This window comes from Kogia breviceps, chromosome 16, assembly GCF_026419965.1.
Source record: "Kogia breviceps isolate mKogBre1 chromosome 16, mKogBre1 haplotype 1, whole genome shotgun sequence".
Classification (NCBI taxonomy): Eukaryota; Metazoa; Chordata; class Mammalia; order Artiodactyla; family Physeteridae; genus Kogia; species Kogia breviceps.
In genome coordinates, this window is record NC_081325.1 from 25,705,280 (window position 1) to 25,721,705 (window position 16,426).

At 34.2% G+C, this 16,426-nt stretch overlaps 1 protein-coding gene across 11 annotated transcripts in view; it reads right to left on the reverse strand.

Annotated features, from left to right (window-relative positions):
- The window catches only part of NAA16 (N-alpha-acetyltransferase 16, NatA auxiliary subunit), a 67,297-nt gene that overhangs the window by 23,271 nt on the left and 27,600 nt on the right, over nucleotides 1–16,426 (reverse strand). For 7 of the 11 annotated variants that reach the window (XR_010837348.1, XR_010837349.1, XM_059041727.2 and 4 more), the window contains 2 exons: nucleotides 15,853–15,959; nucleotides 953–1,025 (listed from right to left, as the gene is read on the reverse strand). Coding sequence is in view for 8 of the 11 variants with exons in the window: in XM_059041727.2 (XP_058897710.1) it covers nucleotides 953–1,025; nucleotides 15,853–15,959 (180 nt within the window). In the remaining 3 variants the exon portion in view is untranslated. Of the gene's footprint in view, nucleotides 1–510; nucleotides 577–952; nucleotides 1,026–1,553; nucleotides 1,629–13,392; nucleotides 14,998–15,852; nucleotides 15,960–16,426 lie in introns of those variants that run through there. The other 4 variants (XR_010837350.1, XM_067017001.1, XM_067017002.1 and 1 more) reach the window with 4 other exon arrangements.

The following is a 16,426-nucleotide window of genomic DNA, read 5'->3' on the forward strand; positions in this document are numbered from 1 at the left end:
TGTAAGACAGCACTGTGGCTACATCTTGTGTTTAAGTGTTTTAAACAGTTAGAGATGCATACTAAGGTACTGACAGGGGAAACAGAATGTCTGCTTTAAAAATACTCCAGGAGGGGCTTCCCTGGTGGCGCAGTGGTTGAGAGCCCGCCTGCCGATGCAGGGGACACGCGTTCGTGCCCCGGTGCGGGAGGATCCGCGGAGCGGCTGGGCCCGTGGGCCACGGCCGCTGAGCCTGCGCGCTCCGCAACGGGAGAGGCCACAACAGTGAGAGGCCCGCCTTCCACCCCCCACCCCAAAAAAAAAAAAAAAAAAAAAACTCCAGGAAAAAAAGTGGACAGAAGATACTTTAAATAATACCAGCGAAACACTGATAAAAGAAGGTAGGTGATGGGGACACTGAGGGTTCATTATTTACTTCTGTGTCTGTTATTTTATTGTGAAATTTGTTTCAAACTAACAAGAACAAAAGGGCAATAACAAATAAAAGATGCAAGAAGAAACCAAAGTTACCATTTGCATGACTGAAAGCATTCTAGAGTGTTTTCTAAATAAAGCTGCCTTGATTTACATATGCCCCTACAAACAGAAAAACAAAGAACCAAATTATACAGGATTTAAAGTAATATAAGAGTAGAAAGAACAAAGAAGTAGGAATTCAGGAAAAATACATTTCAACATAAACTAACTACTTGATCTTGGTCAAGCTGCTCAACCTCTCAATTCTGTTTATTCATATTAAAATGGAGTTAACTCCCCCCTGACAAGATTAAGACATTTTTAATTACTTAAGATTGCAAGTGCTCTTCTCATTTCATTCACTAATTCAAAAACTATTTAGGGAACAGCTATCATGTAGCACACACATAATAAACATAAGATAGTGTTAGTGTAAGTGACTAAAAATGGATCGAAATGAGTAATCAAATTTCAACTCAATCTAATTTAAACTTACCATAAGGGCTAAAAAAGTCACACATTTTCAGAGAGGCTTCATAATTAGTAACAAGCTCCTGGATTATAGAAATCTGTTAAAGAAACATCGTTTTAAAATTTTTAAATATTTTATGAAGGTATTTTTATTTACTATGGATTAAATTAGATTTGGAAGCAATATACAGCTTATTTCAGTAAATTAACTATAAATTGGGGTGTCTGCTTTTCCCCACTCCCTGTGTTGGGGGAAAATGAGAAAAACAGAAAACGTACTTGCTCTCTTTATTAATAGTAAAATAGAATCTCATTAATTTCTCATCTCAATAAGTATCAATAGTTTCAGGTTTTGATGGACAAATCATCACTAGTTACCACACACTACTTTTTTTCTTTTTGGCCAAAGAACACACCTGTATAATTTATTATTATTAACAATTTATTTGCCTTTTGCTTCCCATTGTTACAGGGTGAAGTTGTAAGCCATTATATATTCAGATTTTCTAAAATGTCACTCATTATAAAAAAGTCAAGTGAAATAATTAAATTATACAGTGAGTTGATGGAAGAAGTTAAGTAAACTAACTAGATGTTTAAACTACCTTGGTTTTTAGTGATCATTTTGATAGATTTTCATTCCAATGCTGCACTTAGGTAGGACTGAAATGTTATACACTACACTGTAAACATGCTATGCCCTGAAAGTGCAAAAGAAAAGTGACATGAATTAGAAGTGGCAGGGGAAAAAAGTAGCTTCTATGCATGGTTTGTTTTAAATGTCTGTTGATGTTACCTGTTCAAAATGAGTTAGAAAGTATAACCACCTTCTTTGTGAACTTCAGAAAAACAAAGGTCAAAAGTAAAGAAAAACCATTAAAACTTATAACAGTATGTGACCAATACAGTATTATTTTAGAACCATCCCACTGACAGCAGTCAAAAACACAAAAAAGATCAAATTAAAACACTTCTCAGGCTTACATGATATCTTTCTGACAAGAATGTTGCATTGAAGGGCATAAGTCTCTTAGATAGAAGGGCAATAAGGAATAGGTGGGACAGTACACATTAAAAGTAGGGGAAAATATGTAAGTAACATATAAAAAACAGAACATGAAAAGAATTTACACACATTATGACTTCACTAAAACATATATGTATAGAGACATACTCAATGGAAATATGAACAAATAGATTAGGGTAGTAGAATATGAGGACACTCTTTTAAAACACAATAATGCTGTATTATTTTAATAAGATTTTTAAAGCAAAGACTGTTTAAAAAGAATGGTTATTAAAATGTGAATAGACCTATAACTAGTAAGGAGATTGAACCAGAAATCAAAAACCTACCAGAGAACAAACATATGGATACCAAGGGCGGAAGGGGAAGTGGGTGAATTAGGAAACTGGGATTGACATATATACACTGCTATGTATAAAACAGATTAACTAATGAGAACCTACTGTAGAGTACAGGGAACTCTACTCAATGCTCTGTGGTGACCTAAATGGGAAGGAAATCCAAAAAAGATATATATATATATATATATATATATATATATATATATATATATATATATATATATATAGCTGATTCACTTCGCTGTACAACAGAAACTAACACAACATTGTAAAGCAACTATACTCCAATAAAAATTATTTTAAAAAACAAACAAACAAAAAACCTACCAACAGAGAACAGCCCTAGACCCAATGGCTTCAATGGTGAATGCTACCCAACATTTTAAAAACTAATACCAAACTCTGCCAAAAAATCAAAAGGAAGGGAACACTTCCAAACTCATTCTGAGGCCAGCATTACTCATATGAAAGCCAGACAAAAACACCACAAGAAAACTACTGACCAACACCCCTGATGAACATGGATGCAAAATCCTCAACAAAATACTAGCAAACATGCCTCAGCAGCATATTAAAAGGATTATACACCACGACCAAGATGAATTTATTCCTGAAATGCAAGGATACCTTAACATAAAAATTGATCAATATAACTTGCCACATCAACAAAATGAAGGAAAAATACCCACATGATTATCTCAATTGCTGCAGAAAAAGTATGTGACAAAATTCACCACCCTTTCCTTATAAAAACATTCACCAAACTATAAATAGAAGGAAACTATCTCAATATAATGAATGCCAAATATGAAAAACCCACAATGAACATCATACTTAATGGTGAGAGACTGAAAAACATTTTCATTATGATCAAGAATAAGGCAAGGATGACTGCTTTCATCACATCTACTCATCACAGTACTGGAAGTTCTACTGCTGGAAGGCAAGAAAAAGAAATAAAAGGTATTCAAATAGTAAAGAAAGAAATAAAATAAAATTATCTCTGCAGATGATATGATCTTACTAGTAGAAAACCCTAGTGATTTCACAAAAAAACCTGTTAGAATAAATGAACTCAGCAAAGCAACAAGATACAAAAAGTCAATACACAAAAATCAGCTGCACTTTCACACACATGAACAATCTGAAAAGGAAATTACTAAAGCAATTTCATTCACAACAGCATCAAAAAGAATAAAATACTTAGAAATTAACTTAACCAAGGAAGTGAAAAACTTGTACAATGAAAACTATAAAACACTGATGAAAAAAATTCAAGATGACACAAATAAATGGAAACATCCCATATTCATGAATTGGAAAAATTAATATTATTATTATTAAAATATCAATACTACCCAAAGAGATTTATAAATTCAACATTATCTCCATCAAAATCCAAATGCCTTTTTTTTTTTTCAGAAATAGAAAAGCCCATCCTAAAATTAACATGGAATCTCAAAGAACCCCAAAGAGCCAAAACAATCTTAAAAAAGAACAAAACCAAGAGTACTCACTCCTGATTTCAAAACTTACTACAAAGTTACTGTAATCAAAACAGTGTGGTACTGGCTTAAAGACAGATGTAGAGACTAATGGAATAGAACAGAGAGTCCAGAAATAAACCCTCGCATATATGGCCAAATGATTTTTGACATGGGTGTCAAGACCAATCATTGGAGAAACAGAAGTCTTTTCAACAAATGGTATTGGGAAAACTGGATATCCACATGCAAAAGAATGCAGGTGAACCCTTACCTAATACCAGGTACAAAAATTAACTCAAAATGGATCAAGGACCTAAATGTAAGACCTAAAACAATAAAACTCTTAAAAGAAAACATAGGACAAAAACTTCACAATATTAGATTTGGCAATGATTTCTTGGATATGACACCAAAGGCACAGGTAACAAAAGAAAAAACTGACAAACTGGACTTCATGAAAATTAAAAAATTTGTACACCAAGATGCCATCCATAGAGTAAAAAGGCAACCCACGGAATGGGAGAAAATATTTGCAAATCATGTATCTGATAAGAGGTTAATATCCAAAATATATGGAGAACTAAAATTCAACAACAAAAATCCAATTCAAAAATGTTTGATAGGGCTTCCCTGGTGGCACAGTGGTTGAGTCCGCCTGCCAATGTAGGGGAGGCAGGTTCGTGCCCTGGTCCTGGAAGATCCCACATGCCGTGGAGCGGCTGGGCCCGTGAGCCATGGCCACTGAGCCTGTGCGTCTGGAGCCTGTGCTCTGCAACCGGAGAGCCCACAACAGTGAGAGGCCCACATACCTCAAAACAAAAAAACCCCCAAAATAACTGTTTTTTAAAATGCTTGAATAAACATTTCTCCAAAGATATACAAATAGCCAGTAAGCACATGAAAAGATGTGCAACATCACTAGTCACTAAGGAAATGCAAATCAACTACAGTGAGATGCCACCTCATACCCAGGAGGATGGCTACCTTAAAACAAAACAAAACAGAAAACAACTGTAGACAAGGATGTGAAAAAAATTGCAACCCTTGTGCACTGCTGGTGGAAAATGGTACAGGTGATGCGGAAAATAATACGGCAGTTCCTCAAAAAATTAAAAATACAACTACCAAATGATCCAGCAATTCCACTTCTGACTATATATCCAAAAGAACTGAAAGCAGATCTCTAAGAAATATCTGTACATCCATGTTCATATCATTGTTCATAACAGTCAAAACGTGGAAGCAACCCAAGTGTCCATGGAAGGAAGAATGGGTGAGCAAATGTGGTATAGACATACCATGGGATATTATTAAGCTTTGAAAAGGAAATTCTGAAATGTGCTACAACAGGGACGAAACTTGAGGACATTATGCTAAGGGAAATCACCTACCTAGTCACAGAAAGACAATTACTGTATGATTCCACTTATATGAGCTACTTAGAGCTGTCAAAATCATAAAGACATAAAGTATAATGGTTGCTGCCGGGGGCTAGAGGGAGGGAAAAACAGAAAGTTATTGTTTAACGGGTACAGAGTTACAGTTATAAAAGATGAAAAGAGTTATGGGGATGGATGGTGGTGATGGATGTACAAAAATGTGAATGTAGTTAATACCACTAAACCGTATACTTAAAAATGGTCCACATGGTAAATCTTATGTTAAGTGTATTTTGCTGCAATAAAACAATAACAACAAAAAGGTGGTTCTAAAAGTGCAATCCTCAGCCCATTAATATCATAAATGTCAGCATTAGCATCACCTGGTAGTTTGTTAGAGATGCAAATTTTTGACCAAACCCCGTATTTATAGAATCAGAAACTCTGAGTCTAGCAATGCTTTTAGCAAGCCTCCAGATAATTCTGATATACCCTAAAATTTGAGAACTGCTTTTTTAAAATGCTGCAATAAGACTATCACTACAAAGCAAAATAATAACTAACAGGAATTTTTAGGGACTTGCCTGGTGGTGCAGTGGTTAAGAATCCACCTCCCAAAGCAGGGGACACAGGTTCGATCCCTGGTCCAGGAAGATCCCACATGCTGCAGAGCAACTAAGGCCATGTGCCACAACTACTGAGCCTGTGCTGTAGAGCCCGCGAGCCACAACTACTGAGCCCGCGTGCCACAGCTACTGAAGCTCACACGCCTAGATCCCGTGCTCCGCAACAAGAGAAGCCACCGCAATGAGAAGCCCACGCACCGCAACGAAGAGCAGCCCCTGCTCGCTGCAACTAGAGAAAGCCTGTGCGCAGCAACGAAGACCCAACACAGCCAAAAATAAATTTATTTATTTATTTATTTATTTTTTAAAAAAGTAATAGGCATTTTTAACCCACCAGGATCAATCTCACTGAGAGTATGTGTAACTTAAAAAACGTTCAGGCTTAGAAATTCAGTACTCAATTTATGGAAGCAAATAGTTTTCCATGAACTTACACTGCCATCTACTGGCAGTTACTAAAACCACAGCTAGAGCTTTAAATAAGGGTGTACCTTTCCATCTCTAGGGTGAAATAAATTTTTTAAATCAGTTTTAATCATTTTTTTAAAGTACAACAAAATATATACTGAAGTTACACATAATTCTTCATAAAGGAGTGTAAAATACTACTGAATAAAATAGAATATCCAGCTTCAGAACTTCAAAACAAGATTTAATTGAGGAAATAAATCAAGGTAATGGAAAGTTCACATGAAATGTCCTAAATAAAAAAACTGCAGAAAACACTGTCCTTCCTGGTTTATTAGGCATATTTATTGAATCTAAAAAATGCATATTATAGTCACTCACTCAGTAATTAAGTGAACAATTCAATTTTCCAAACTTGTCTATGAAAGTTAGTCTAAGGAGTTTTACTAAGGTATAAAGGACCCATTTTACTTCAAGTTTACTTACCATTTATATTTCAATAATACTGTATAACTGTACGTTCAATTATATAATTGTATACTGTATAACTATATTCAATTATACAATATAACTGTATATTCAACTCCTTTCTTGCAAAACATGTTAATGGCTATTCTTCTTGAAAATAGCTATCTGCCGCTGCCAATTAAAATCAAGAAAGCCAATCCACTTGTTAGGTATCTAAGATGACAATAAAACTTTAAGCCTCAAAATAGACAGCTTAAATCATACAGTCAAAATTTTTTATGAACTGAAAAAATTTCCAAGTTCAACCACCTTCTCCTGATTTAAATATTTTCTTCTAACAGTTATACTTTGACCACGGTTGAAAAAGCTTTGTTTTGCTAACAAAATCTAACCTGGGCAAATGTTGTGACTTTTGTAGATAATTTCCTAAATTACTGCCCTTATCCAGCTTTTCTTATGTATGAGTTAAAAGAATTCTTTACTAAGCTTAAAGACAAAGCCCTACAAACCACATCTGATACACAATTTTTCACAATATAAATACAGATCCCATTTAAAATGTTACTGTAACATGAAAGGCACTGAAACTGTCTTTTCGGATTTTTTTTTTTAACCCAAATTAGAAAACTAGGCACAATAGTTTATCAACAGGGACCAAAATTGTTGGATTAATTTCTAATAAATGTACAATTAACAGTGACAATTTTGGTTTCTAAGGAGCTAGCTAGAGATAAGTTGTCCAAGAACTATGACACTAAAATGAAACTAGGTAACTTCTTGCAGAGATGAGGTGTGATGGGTGGGGATGGTGAGAGAATGACCAGTTCTTGAAAACCCTCTCTGAACCAAGCACTTTACAAACTTTATCATTTAATTAAAGAACACAGCAACTCCTTAAGTATTATCTTCCCCAACTTTATGATCCAGAAGCAGATTCAGGTAGTTGCTCAAGCAAATGTGTGATGGAGTCAGGATTCCAAACGAGGCCTGATTCCAAAGCAATACTCTTTTCCCTATACCAGCATTTCCCAAAGAGTGGTGCCCATGCTGGAACATGAGATGATTACAGCTAATTCACCAACTGAAACTTTTTAAGTTAGGTTTTAATTTTATGTGTTTTATAAAAATGATACTAGCATAAATCTGTGGTTTTATGAAAAACAAAAAAAAAGTAATCAAATTACTGAAAAATATTTTAAAAAATAACACTTATAGGTGTTATGTAGATTTGGCAAAAATTGTGAAGGGGATTAAGAAATGTCAGCAGACATTATACTATACTGTGATACCTTCCTAGGTATTGGAATACCTGGAAAAGTACTGGGTTGGCCAAAAAGTTTGTTTGGGTTTTTCTGTAAGATGTTATGGAAAAACCTGAAAGAACTTTCTGGCCAAACCAATACTTGCTTTTATTTTCTTCTCTCAAAATTTAACTGTTTTTAAACAAAGAAAAAATGAATTTATGAACATCATTACAATTACCATTAACTGTTGATCAGCATGTCTGAAAAATACTAACTCTGATACTGTTACCACTGCAAATAATGCCTTCTAGAATTTTTAAAGATAGAACTGTTATTGACTCATTTTTTCCCTTTTCGTGAGAAATCCAGGATTCTCCCAAAGAAACATTCTTAAAGTAGTCCTTCTATTACTTAGAGCATCTAAGAAAAAAAATTCCTTGTATTGCCCTGAAATACTAATCAAACTCTTGCTTTCCTTGCCAATTATTCCCCTATATCCCCTTCTGAAACACCTAGTTTTCCAAAAGTATATATGAAATGAAGCATTTTTAGAATCATTTTGCTTGACTATTAACTGTGAAGCCATTTTTACAATGATAACAGAATTCTAATATTTTTATAATGCTGTTTAGCTTCATTTTTTTCCTAACTTACCTTCACAATTACAGTTAGGTAGTAAACAGATATAAAACTCAAATTTTATACCTGCCTGAGTTAATTAAAAATAAAGAAAGAACCGAAGATACCTTACAGATAATATATTCCAGGATCAAAATCTAGTTTACCCACCACCTCCACCAACAAATTATAGTTGTTTCCCACTAACAACAGCCAAACAATTTAGTACTTCCCGTAGAAATATTCCAATGAAGTTCATGATGGTTCTCTTTCCTCACTGAACAGGCCAACTTTTTGTAACTCTTTGGGCCTACAGTCTCCAGTTTCTAAAGGGCACACGTACCTCTACACGTTCTCTAACTGAATGAGGATCTTGGAATATTTTCATAGTATGGGCAGATTTAACCCCAAAAAAGTGTCCTCTGGGAAACGGCCGACCTCCCCTTCCTGTGTATGGACAGCCATATACACTTTTTGTTGAGACATCTATGCTTCATCCAGTCAGTCTCATCAAGTACTCAATTTCCATGTTCTTACTCATATTCACTGCACCTGTGCACTGACGTCCAGCTTCAATGGAATCAAATGCACTGTAACAACCCACACAAACCTTGATGATTCACTGCCTTCACTCAATAGTCTGACACAGTGAATAGCTACAGAACAAACTGCAAAGTACTTTCCATTATAGGTGAAAATGGAAGCCCAGAATTAATTTCCACCTCTTATTTAGGGTCATTCTGGTTTCTTTTAAAACACTACAACAATTTTTTTTAATGTATATACTGTAGCCTTGACAGTTGAACTAAAATTAAATAAAAACTGATTTTACTCAGTATCTTTCTGTGCAAACATAGATCTTTATCTTTAGAAAAAACATTTTTCTCATCGATTAAATCTGCAAAGTAAAAAACAAAAATACAGAACACTAAGCGCATGTTGGGAAAAAAAACTGGAAAAGGATGAGCAAATTAAACCTAAAACCAGCATAAATAAGTAAGGGTATAATAAAGATTAGATTTGGGAACTAATAAACTAGAAAAGGGGGGTGGTGGGGAAATCAACAAATCCAAAACTTGGCCTTCGGAAAAGATTGACAAAAGTGCCAAACCTTTAGTTAGACTGACCAAGAAAAAGACTCAAGCTATTAAAACTAAAAACTAAAGAAGAGACATTACTTACTACTGACTGGAAATGAAATGATTATAAAGGAATATGATGAACATATATCCCAATACCGGATAACTTAAATGGACAAATTTCTAGAAACACAAATAAGAAGAAATTGAAGATATAAATAGATCAATAACAAGTAAAGAGTTTCAACAGGTAATCAAAAACTACCCACAAAGAAAAGTCCAGGCCCAGATAGTTTCACTGGTAAATCCTACCAAATATTTAATACCAATACCAATTTTCACATACTTTTCAAAAAAAACAAAACAAAACAGGAGAGAACACTTCCCAACTCATTATAAGGCCATTATTACCCTCATATCAAAACCAGACAAAGATATCACAAGAAAACTACAGTCCAGTACCTGTTAGAAATATAGATGCAAAAATCCTTAATAAAATACCAGCAAATTGAACATAGCAACATATATAAAGAATTATACAGCACAACCAAGTGGGATTTATCCCACTAATGCAAGGTTGTTTAACATCTGAAAATCAAATAATGTAATATACAATATCAACAGAATAAAAACAATAAACACATGATCATCTCAATAGACAAAGAAAAACCATTTGACTCAATCCAACACCCTTTCACAATAAAAATGCTCAACAAACTAGGAGTAGGAGGGAACTTCCTCAACATTATAAAGGGCATATACAAAAAAATCCATAGTTAACACAATATTTAATGGAGAAAGACTAGATGTTTCCCACTGAGATCAAGAACAAAACAAAAATGTCAATTCTCATCATTTCTATTCAACACTGACTGGAGGTTCTCTAGACAGGGCAATTAGTCAAGAAAATGAATAAAAAGGATACAGACTGGAAAGGAAGACATAAAACTTTCTATTTGCTGATGACAGAAATTCGTTACACCAACTATAACAACTAATAAACAAGTTCATCAAGGTTACAGAATATAAGAACAATATATAAAAATCTACTGTATTTTATATACTAGCAATAAAAAAACCCTGAAAACTAAATTTAAGAAAATAATTCCAATCCAAAGAACACAAAAACACTAATCCAAAAAGATAGATGCACCCCTATGTTCACTGCAGGATTATTTACAATAGCCAAAATATGGAAACAACTTAGATGTCCATCAATGGATGAATGGATAAAGATGTGGTGTATATATATACAATGGACTATTTACTCAGCCATCATGAAGTCTTGCCATTTGCAACAACATGGATGGACCTCGACGGTATTATGCTAAATGAAATAAATCAGACAGAGACAAATGTCACATGATTGCACTCATATGTGGAATCTTAAAAAAAATTAAAGAAAACAAAATAAAACAAAAACAAACTCAGACACAGAAAACAGATTAGTGGTTACCAGAGGGGAAGGTGGTTAGGGGGTGGGTGTGAAATGGGTGAAGGCAGGGCGGGGGGGTCAACTGTATGGTGATGGATGGTAACTAGGCTTGTAGTGGTGAACAATTTATAGTGTACACAGATGTCAAATTATAATTGGCCCTATATGTTTAGGATGTACACATGAAACTATATAATAAAAAAGAAAGAAAATACTTCCATCTAGCATAGCATAAAAAAAATAAAATACTTAGGAATAACTAACAAAAGATGTATAAGACTTATAAACTGAAAACTACAAAAAAAATTGTTGAAAGAAATTAAAGACAATCTAAATAAATGGAAAATTTCCAATGTTCATAGACTGAAAGACTTAATAGTGTTAAGATGGAAATACTTCCCAAAGCTATCTACAGATTCAATGCAATCCCTATAAAATCCCAGCTGGCTTCTTTGTAGAAGCTGAAAAACTGATCCTAAAATTCAAATGGAAATAAAATAAATCTTTAATGGCCAAAAGAATATTAAAAAAAAAAAAACTAGGAAGATTCACACTTCCTAATTTCAAAATTTACCCCAAAGCTACAGTAATCAAGACAGTGTGATACTAGCCTAAGGACAGCCATACAGATCAGTGGAACAGAAATGAGAGTCTAGAAATGAACCCTCACATTTATGATCAATTTACTTTCAACAAGGCTATCAAGACTTTCAATGGAAAAAAAAAAAAAATGGTGCTGGGAAACTGGACAAACACATGCAAAAGAATGAAGCTGGGCTCCCACCTCACACCATATACAAAAATGAACGCAAAATGAATCAAAGACTTTAATGTAAGAACCAAAAGTACAAAACTCTTAGAAGTAAGTATGTGTAAATCTTCATGACCCCGAATTTGGAAATAGGTTTCTTATATACAACACAAAAGCACAAACAACACAAGGGAAAAAAGATTAAATGGGTTTCATCAAGACACTTTTAAGAAAGTGAAAAGACAATCCACAGAATGGTAGAAAATATTTTCAAATCACATATCTGATTAGAAACTTGTACCTAGAATATATTTAAAACTTACAACTAATAATGAAGAGACAAATAACCCAATTAAAAACTGGGAGAAGAACCTGAACTGACATTTCTCCAGGGAAGATATACAAATGGCCAACAAGTACTTGAAATAATGCTCAAAATAATCAGTCATCAAGGAAATGCAAACGAAAACCACAAGGAGATACCACTTCACACCCACTAGGATGGCCATAATCAAATACCATATAATAACAAGTGGATTGTTGGTGAGGATGTATAGAAATCAGAATCCTTATACACTGCTTGTGGGAATGTAAAGTGGTGAAGGTACTTTGGAAAAGAGTCTGACAGTTTTTAAAAAATTTAAACATAGAGTTACCATTTGACCTAGCAATTCCACTCCTGGGTATATGCAACCCAAGAGAAATGAAAACATGTACATGCAAAAACTGGTACACAAACGTTCACAGCGTTATTCATACCAAAAGGTACAAACAACCAAAATGTCCATCAACTGATAGATAAAATGTAGTATAGCCATACAACTGGACATTATTTGGACATAAAAGGGGATGAAGTACTCATGCTACCACATAGGTGAAAATATTTATGCTAAGTATAAGAAGCTAGAGAAAAAAGGGCCACATATTGTTTGATTCTGTTTGTATGAAATACCCAAAATAGGCAAATCCATAAACAGAAAGTAGACTAGTGGCTGCCTGGTTGGGGGAGTGAGGCAGGCAGATATGAATGGGGTTTCTTTTTCGGGTGATGAAAATTTTCTAAAATTACTGTGGTGATGGTTGCAAAACTCTGAATATACTAAAAATCAGTGAATTTGTAAACTTCAAATAGGTCAATTTTATTGTATGTGAACTGCATCCCAATAAAGCTATTAACAGAACAACAAAGATACTGGGGGTAAGCTGCTGACCTAGTGGTAGAGGCCAAGGACACTGCCAAATATGCTGTGACGCACAGGACAGCCCCTAGAATTACGCAGCCCAACATGTTGGTGACGCAGTTCTTTGCTGGGGGTTGGGGGGGGGGTGCTGTCCTGTGCACTGAAGAGTGTTCAGCAGCGTCCCCAGGCTCCACCCACATTAGGTATCAGTAGCACACCCACCAGGCTGACAACCAAAACATCTCCAGACATTGCAGAATGTCCGGGGGGGGGGGGGGGGGGGGGGGGGACGGGACGGAACAAAATTCCCTCCCCCGCCCCACCTTGAGAAGCACTGCTCAAGAGGAAGAGGACTTTCCAAACTGTTTCTGAAACAACAGGTGAACTTCCACAATAGAAATAAAGATCGGCAAATCTGGTTACATTAAATTTTAGCTTCTTTATGTTTTTTAAAAAAATCTCATTAGAAAAGCAAACATAAGAAAAGAAAATATTTAACACTGCCTAATGCTGGTGAGGGCACAGTGAACCTTTCACACACTTTGGTAGTGGCGATACAAATTGATGTTTACAAGAATAACAAAATGTTCATACCTTTTACCCATTAATTTATTCTGAGAATTTATGAGACAAAAATCCTAAGTAAAGCTATGTGTACAAAGATATACTTTTTTAACTGCAAAAACTTTGAAAATCAAAGTTCAGTTGGAGGTATGATTTTGATACAAGACTATGCTGTCATTAAAAAGGAGTTATTCAAGACTACACAATAACACATTAAGTGCTTGTGAAATTGCTGGGGGGAAAAAAACCAAAATATTTATGGTCAAAATTCACAATTTAAAATGCTGGAGACATTTTTAAAATACTTTTTGACACTTGTACTATATCCTAAGCTAACTCCAAAAGGTAATTTTATTTTCATGGTACCTGACATGGATTATTCTTTAAGACTTGGAAGTTTACAAAACTATAATTGTTTATCAGCCTTAACCGCTTTGAAATCCTTCGAGAGTTAAAATGCAGCCCTTACCTAAAAACAGGACTCACTGCTGATTAGAAATGTGCAAATTTCAAAATGCCCTCTTGAGTTATCACAAATACGTGATCAAAATGATTTGAGAAGGATTTCCCATACTTGTACATTTTTTCTCACTATACTAAGTTCTGACAACTTAAACTCAATTTTCTGCAGTTTAATTCAGTTCTCAAAAACACATGGTAAGCATTCCTGTTGCGTGCTCAAAGATTAACACTATGTCAAAGGTTCGCATATAGATGAAAGCATTCTCACTGCCGTCTTTAAAAATGCAATTTCCAAGCTTTATAAAACAAAATACCAACAAATGCTTAACACCTTAAGATGGTAATTTTGGATCAATATTGGGGGGATTTATTTTTTTAAGTCTATGCCTCTTATGAAAACTGAGAAAGCCAGTGAAAGCCCAGTGATAGCTTAAGAGGAACAAATTCTGTAAGGAATTCTGTAAGGAACAAATTCTGTCTTCAGTATTTGCTGTAAGACAGTGTTACAAAAGCACTACTCTATTCTCATTCACATACATGTTCTTTATTATTTCCGACATTTTATCTCATCTTTCTTCTCTGTCACCCTTGCCTAAATGAATAAGAGAAGAATTCTGGCAAATGCTAATTTAAATAACCTACAAAAATTACTGGTAGGCACTGCTACATGTTTTCATATGAATCAATCACTATCAAAAAAAATCAAAAGAAAAAATCAATTGCAGAAAAAAATCGATAGCAGTACCATTGCAATCAAATAAAGCATACTACAGACATTAAATAATTGTTAAGTTTTGTTTGTTTGTTTGTTTGTTTTAATGTAAATGACACTTTTTGTTAGTCAAGTACTACAGGTCTCTTTCCCGAAGTGGGGAGCTGCCCAATTGGCAAGGAGACTGGATGCACCAATGGTAGGAACAGAGTACAGAAGTTCTGTCAGTCATCCTCAGCCAGTCCCCTCTAGATATTATCAGTTGTCCCTTTTAGTTTATGAAACCTGCTGCCAAAGGAAGAAAGTGTCAATCAGTTATACCTAACACTGACTTTTTTCAATATTTTATTATTCACAATTATTACTAATTTACAAATAATTATGGGTCAAAACTAAATAAACATAAAGTGATATAGGTTTAACTAAAAATATTTTAGCATTTCTAATAAAATCTTTTCCTTATCCACTAGTAACTTCCAAGAACTGATTACAGAAAAGAAAAGAACACAAGATTTTAGACCTTAAGAAATAAGAAGCAATGCTTGGAAATAGAAGTATAACTATTTTCTATTAACTTTTGATTTTCTAATTATCTCTCTAATATAAAACCAAGCCTATTTCCTAATTTTAAAAAGCAGAAAGTGATTCTCTTCATTCGAAACCTAGCTAAAACTACATTAAAATGTAGCCTATTAGTTAAAACTAACAGCGCCAAATGACATTTTACTGTTGCAGTAACAATTTTCCATGCTCTAACTAAAAGCAAGCATAACAAATTTTAAAATCCACAGTCATACCATAAAATAATAGATAATTAATTATGAAGTAGTTAAATATAGACCTCTGGTGACAAAAGGTCAAACTTAAAATTCCACTACAAAAGTATACCCATTAAAAACAACAACCTTTATTTTAGTGCTTTTATAAACCCTTTACTCGGTAAATTTCAGATTGACATTTCCTTTGATACTACTTATAGTACATGCATACAATTTCAGTTCATCTATTATTAGACGAAGGTGCACACTATTACTAGAATAGAGAAAATAACTGAATCATAGCATATTATTTACATGGAAATCTTTCTGTAATAATTAAGTTAGTAAAAAGACTACAGCAAATTGAATAAAGACCAAATTTTACCTTTTCTGTATTGTAATATAAAGATTTCAAAGTAGTAAACAAGGGTGGGCAGCCTTTACTGAAGTTAACCCTCAGGAACTTATCCATTAGTTCTCTAAATTTTTCACCTAGAAACAAAAGTGTACTTTGTTATACTTCAACTGATGCAAACAGTTCGCAAAATTATTTCATAAATAAAAATAAAACTCCTTCAGAAACAATGATTCCCCTATCCAATGTTTAAACCCCAAAAGTCAGTCAGCATTATTTGTTACCGCCAAAAAGCATAACACCAAATATCTCGGTTCGGTTGGCAAGTGTATTTTCCCTAGATGCAGATTCAAAATATCTTCAAGGAACACTTCAAAAGATAGGTAAACAAAATGACTGTGTAGCTTTGAGGAAAAGTAACCTACTATCTATTCTGAATACAGTCCCCATAGGAAGTACCTTTCCTAATCTCACTGACCAGCAGAGGCTCAATCCTACTATCTCAATCCTACATCTCAGAAGGCACTCTGCAAACTATATAAGGATTCTACTGTAACCAGCACTATATTTAAGTAGCAGTCAAAATATCTTTTTAAACGCTAAC